Source organism: Serinus canaria, unplaced genomic scaffold, assembly GCF_022539315.1.
Source record: "Serinus canaria isolate serCan28SL12 unplaced genomic scaffold, serCan2020 HiC_scaffold_584, whole genome shotgun sequence".
Classification (NCBI taxonomy): domain Eukaryota; kingdom Metazoa; phylum Chordata; class Aves; order Passeriformes; family Fringillidae; genus Serinus; species Serinus canaria.
In genome coordinates, this window is record NW_026108698.1 from 1 (window position 1) to 5,930 (window position 5,930).

The 5,930-nt window shown below is 66.1% G+C and overlaps 1 protein-coding gene across 1 annotated transcript; it reads left to right on the plus strand.

Annotated features, from left to right (window-relative positions):
* Positions 1–50: 50 nt before the first annotated feature.
* Positions 51–5,570, plus strand: LOC127061311 (caskin-2-like; the record flags this gene model as incomplete). Its single annotated transcript, XM_050987971.1, has 6 exons — positions 51–183; positions 3,920–4,053; positions 4,187–4,555; positions 5,053–5,195; positions 5,317–5,417; positions 5,507–5,570. Coding segments are annotated over exons 1-6 (944 nt in total), but the record flags the coding sequence as incomplete, so codon positions are not given.
* Between the last annotated feature and the right edge of the window lie 360 nt (positions 5,571–5,930).

Below are 5,930 nucleotides of genomic sequence, written 5' to 3' on the forward strand. Positions count from 1 at the left end.
CACACGTGTGCGCGAAGAGGCATCACCACTGGCCCCCGCCGCAAATCCGCATGGCCCCGGGGAGCTGCGGCCCCTTCCAGAGCCAAGGGGACATCGCGGGGGTCCCGTGGCACGGGGACATCGCGGGGGTCCCGGCCGGACCCCTGTCCCGCAGGAGGCCGGGGTGGCGGTGGCTGTGCGGAGGTTCGGACCCTTCCAGAAGTCCCTGCCCTCATCCCGAGGGATTCTCCCGTCCTTGTGTCCCTCGTGGGGGTTTGGGGGGGCTGGGGACACCCCCGAGGGGCCAGCGGGGCCGAGGGCTGGCAGTGGCAGTGGCAGGGAGGGTGGGGACAGTGGCTGATCCTGCAGAGGGGTGAGGGAGGGCAGCTCGGACGGTTTCCCCGAAAGGCTGCTGGGGACAGGACGGCGTCACCAAGTGTCACAACACCCCTGCCCAGCAGCTGAGCCCGAGGTTCCCCCCGGATGTGGGGAGGGAACATCTCCAGCTTCCTTTCCCGGCTGTGCCAGCTCACAGGGCACCAGGAACGGGACAGAGCCACCCTTGGAGCCGTGACATCCCCACACTGTCCCCAAAACCCCGGTGCCCCGCTCTCCACGGGGACACCGTCCCGTGGGGAGCTGCTCTTTGCAAGGCGCTGGGATGGTGACACTGAGCACCACTCAAAGCCTTCATCCTCATCCTCATCCCCACCTGGAGGGGGCTCCGTCCTCGGGACAGGAGGGACACCATGTCCCCGCTGGTGTCCACACTCGAGGCCAGCTGGGAGAGGAGACAGCAGCTTCTCCCTCTGAGGCTTCTCCCAGGATCCTTCGGAAAAAGAAAACCCAACTCGGAAAAAGGAAAATAAGTTCTGGGAAAAGATCACGGGTTTCTAATTGGGATGTGCAAATATCAATTTAAGCGGACCTTAAATCAATATGAACCAGAACGTTTCCTTTCACCCCTAATCGTTCTTTTGATTTTTTTTCTCCCCCAACCAGGTGAGTTTTAATAAGCTAAAATAAAACATCTCCTCTCTCAGTGCAGCCCCAGCATGAGGAATATCAATTAACAGAGCCATCCTCACCCGTTGGAGTTCACCACAACAGCGCTGGAGCTGCGGCTCGATGGGAATGGGAAGAAAATTACAACCTTTTCAGGGAAACCATTAAGTAAAAATCAGAATTTGTCCATAAGTACCACAGGGGGAGGGGCACAGCCCAGCTAATGGCTTCTATTTTGAGCAATAAAGTGAATTTTCAGTGCAAAATCGCCGCTTTCTGTTCCTCTCCCAGTGGCCTCACGTCCCCTGAGTCTGGCCCTGGAAAGTCCCTGGGACAGAGAGTCTGGCTCTGCCCCACCATGGGAATCACCCCCTTTTCCACGTTTTCCAGCTCTGTGGGTACAGAGCGAGGACTGGACAGAACCCTTGAACCCTGGGGTTGTTTGGAAGGGACCTCAAAGCTCATCCAGTGCCACCTCTGCCATGGCAGGGACACCTCCCACTGTCCCAGGCTCCAGCCTGGCCTGGGCACTGCCAGGGATCCAGGGGCAGCCCCAGCTGCTCTGGGAATGCCAGCCCAGCCCCTCCCAGCCAGGAATTCCCAACTCCCAACATCCATCCCTGCCCTCTGGCACTGGGAGGCATTCCCTGGCTCCTGTCCCTCCATCCCATGGTGTCCCCAGTCCCTCTGAGCTCTCCTGGAGCCCCTTCAGGCCCTGAGCTCTCCCTGGAGCCTTCCCTTCTCCAGGTGAACATTCCCAGCTCTCCCAGCCTGGCTCCAGAGGGGCTCCAGCCCTGGAGCAGCTCCGTGGCCTCCTCTGGAATTGCCCCAGCAGCTCCAGGTCCTGCTGGTGCTTGGATCCAGAGGGGTGGGTGTCACTGGGGGGCAGAGGGGGACAATCCCCCCTTTCCTGCCAGGAATGATCTGGGGAGAAGGGCAGAGTGCTGAGGAAGGGCAGCGTGTCCCATTCCCGGGCCCTGCCCGAGGGGAGGATTCCCAGGTGCTCCCTTTGCTTTGGGGTCTCCTGGGAGTGATGGCAGTGAGTGACACCGGGAGCTTGGCCACGTCCCTCCCCGAAATCCCTGCCACCTTGGGCCCCTCGGAGAGGGCACTTGGCAGGGGGAATAAGGACCACAAAGGTTCCCAGGCTTGCTCCTTGGCATTAATTCTCGTTTTTTCTCCGGCACCGGTGGTTCCAGGAGCTGCTCCTGCTCCGAGTGCTTCGGGGAGCTGTGCTCCCACATTATCCCAGCTCCCAGCTTCTGCCTGACAGGGGGATTTGCTCCCCAGTGGGGGTCCCGATGGGACACTCCAGGGACACCAGTGGGCATTCCAGTGGACACCCCAAGGGACACTCAATGTCCATCCTGATGGGGGTTCCAATGGATACCCCGAGGGATGCACATCCCAATGGACACCCAATGTCCATCCTGATGGGGTTCCAATGGATACCCCGAGGGATGCACATCCCAATGGACACCCAATGTCCATCCCGATGGGTGTTCCTATGGATATGCCAAGGGATGGACACTCAATATCCATCCCAGTGAGTGTTCCTATGGATACCCCGAGGGATGCACATCCCAATGGACACCCAATGTCCATCCCAATGGATGCCCCATTGGATACCCCAAGGGATGCACATCCCAATGGACACCCAATGTCCATCCCAATGGATGCCCCATTGGATACCCCGAGGGATGCACATCCCAATGGACACCCAATGTCCATCCTGATGGGGGTTCCAATGGATACCCCGAGGGATGCACATCCCAATGGACACCCAATGTCCATCCTGATGGATGCCCCATTGGATACCCCAAGGGATGGACACTCAATATCCATCCCAGTGAGTGTTCCTATGGATACCTCAAGGGATGCACACCCCAATGGACACCCAATGTCCATCCCAGTGGGTGTTCCTATGGATACCCCAAGGGATCCCCCAACATCACCCCGATGTACCCCAAGCAGTGCAGGGGATTCACAAAGAGCCGCTGCCTCGACAGAAGAAAAGCCCCCCAAAAAAAGCCGAAAAGCGGCAAAATGTGGGAATTGAGAAGAGCTGGGACTGGCTGAGGAGGCGGGAAGGGCTCGGGGACAGCGGCCGCGCCGTGACTCCGCTCCTCGCTAAATCTCCTCCGAGTTTTGCGGCGCTCCGGCCGCGCCCCACGTGGGGCAGGGGCGTGGCCGGGCGGCAGCAGCCAATAGGCAGCGCCGGGCGCTGACAGGGCTCGTCACGTCAACAACCGGAACGAGCCCAATTAGCGGCGGGCGGGGGGGGCCGGGGCACCCCCGTCCCGCACCCGGGGGTCAGCGGGGCGCTCGCACCCCCGCGCCGGGGAGCGAGAAGGGGGCGGCATTTCGGGGCGTTTTGCCTCCTGTTTGTTATTTAAGCGGCGGCGTGTCATTCTTGTCGAGAGAGCGGCGAGGCGCGGTGTTGCCGCAGAGATCGCGGCGGTGCCGCGGCCCTCCCGGCTCGGCGGTGACAGATTGTTTGAGCTGGAGGAAGCGCCGGCCCGGGCTAATTACGCCGCCATGGCGGGCGGGCGGCGGGCGGGGGCTGCGCGCCGGCGGCCCCGCGTGGCTTTGATTGACAGCGCTGCTCCCCGCGGCCAATAGCCTTGGAGCGGCGGCCCGCTCCGCGCCGTGATTGGCGGAGAGGCGCTGAGCGGCGCGCGGCCCCACGTGGGGCGGAGGCTCCGTCTGACGCGCGGGCGAGCGGCCATTTTGTGCGCTGGGCCGGGCCCGGCCCGCCCGTGGGGCCGCCGGTGCTGCGGCCCCGCTGCCTCCGGCCCGCCGGGACCGGGATTGCTCCCGCTCCGCTGCGGCGGGCGCGGAGTTCCCCCCGGGGGCGCAGCCGGGTGTCCCGCGGGCGCGGCGGGAGGGTCTGACGTTAACGCCATTACTCGTGTTCCTCGTTAAAGCCCCTCAGGCGTGAGGGGAGGCGCGGAGGGGGAGCAGCGCGGCCCTCACGACACATCAAAGGGGCCGCGCGGCCGCCGGGGGAGGCTGGGCGGCCTTGCCGCCGCCCGCCGGTACGGGGGACTCGTACCGAGCGCTTTCTCGGTGAGGACCGGAGGCGCTCTGGTGCCAAAGCGGCTGCGTTTGTTTTACCGTCCGAACCGGGCCGCCAGAGCGGGGTTACGGCACCGCCGGGCCCGAGTCACGGCGGGGCCGGGGGGCGCGGGGCGGGGCGGAGCCTGCGCGGGGCGGGGCCCTCGGTGGGCGTGGTTCGCGGCCGCCCCTCCGTCAGACACAAGCTGCCATTGTGACGTTACGCCAAAGCCGCCCAATCAGCGCCCGCCGGCCGGGGCCCCACGTGGGCGCAGCGCCCTCCGATTGGCTGGCGGCGGCGAGGCCGCCCGGGTTTTGTCCCCCGCCCGCCGCCCCGCTCCGCCCGGGCGCTGTGGCGGCACCGCGTGCTCGGGCGCCGCTGCCCCGCTCCGCGCCCGCTCCGCGATGGCTCCCGGAGTTACGGCGATCCCGGCTGGACGCAGCTGAACGGCCGCCCCCGGGCGGGGGACCCGCTCGCACCTCGCATGTCCGCGGCGCCCGGGAAGTCGGATGTGTACGGCCTTCCTCCCCCTCCTCCTCTCCTCCATGGCCGTCGTGCTCCGGCGTTAGTTCCTGGCTTTGCTTCCCCTTCTCCCGGCCGCAGGAATACCGCGGGACCCTCCTCCCGCCGCCGCGTTGTTGTTGTTGTCGCTGTGGCTTTTTGATCTATTTTTTTTCCTTTTTTTTTTTTCGGGGTGGGGGGGGGAGTGATTTTTTTCTTCTTTTTTTTTTTTTTTTTTTTTTTTTCCGCCAGCGAGTGCCGGAAGGAGGGGGGGGGGTGAGGAAGCGGAGGCCCGCGGAGCGCGGCGGCCGGGGGGGGTCGGCACCTGGCCCCGGCGCTGCGGGGCTGGGCTCGGCTCCGCGGGCGCCTCCCCGGCGGTGCGGGGCCGGGCTGGGGTGGGGGGGGGGGAACGTGCGGGGGGGAACCGGCCGGGCCCGCTCCCCCCCCCACCCCCTCCGCCCTCCCTCCTCCGCCCCCCGCACGGACTTTCCTCTCGTCCCTTTGTTCAGTTCTCGGCCTCTCCGGGAGCGCTCCGAGGCCGGCGGGCAGCAGCGGCAGCTCCGCACGTCGCGATCGCCGTAGCGAGGCTCGGCGCGGCTGCTTCCAGTGACCGCGCCCCAGCCCGGCCATGTACCCCCAGGGCCGGCACCCGGTGAGTCCCGGTACCCCCCGCCACCCCCCGGCCCGCGCCCCCCGCTCCCCTCCCTGCGGCTGCCCCCCCTCCCGCCGCCCGCTCGCCCCCCCCCGGTAACCCCCGCGGCCGCTTCCCGCAGGCTCCGCACCAGCCGGGCCAACCGGGCTTCAAATTCACCGTGGCCGAGTCCTGCGACAGGATCAAGGACGAGTTCCAGTTCCTGCAGGCCCAGTACCACAGGTGAGCCCGGGGGCACCCCCAGCCGCCCCCCCCCGCCCCGAGCCCCCCGGTTCCGCGGGGTCTCACCGTGCGCTCTCACCCCCCCCCAGCCTCAAAGTGGAGTATGACAAGCTGGCGAACGAGAAGACCGAAATGCAGCGCCATTACGTTATGGTGAGAGACTTTAATCAGATTTCGGATCAGCCTGCAAATGTCATTAGCTGCGAGCCGAAGAACGGGGGGGACCGGGGGACCCCCCCCCCCGGCACGGGCACTGCCTGCCCGGGGACCCCCGGGGCGGGGGGCGGCGGTGCCCGGCGCTCCGAGCCCCAGGCGGCTGGAAGCGCCATCCCAAGTTTCCTGTTAACCCCTTTGGAGCGGTCCTGCGGCCGCGGGGGGGTCGGGAGGGGGGCTGGAGCGGTGACCCCGAGCTCCGGGGGGATCCCCGGTGCTGGTGGGGGTCCCCCCGTTTATGGCCCGAGGCCACCCGGGAGCCATCGCAGCTCCTCCCCCCCGCTCCCGTTCATCCTTCCC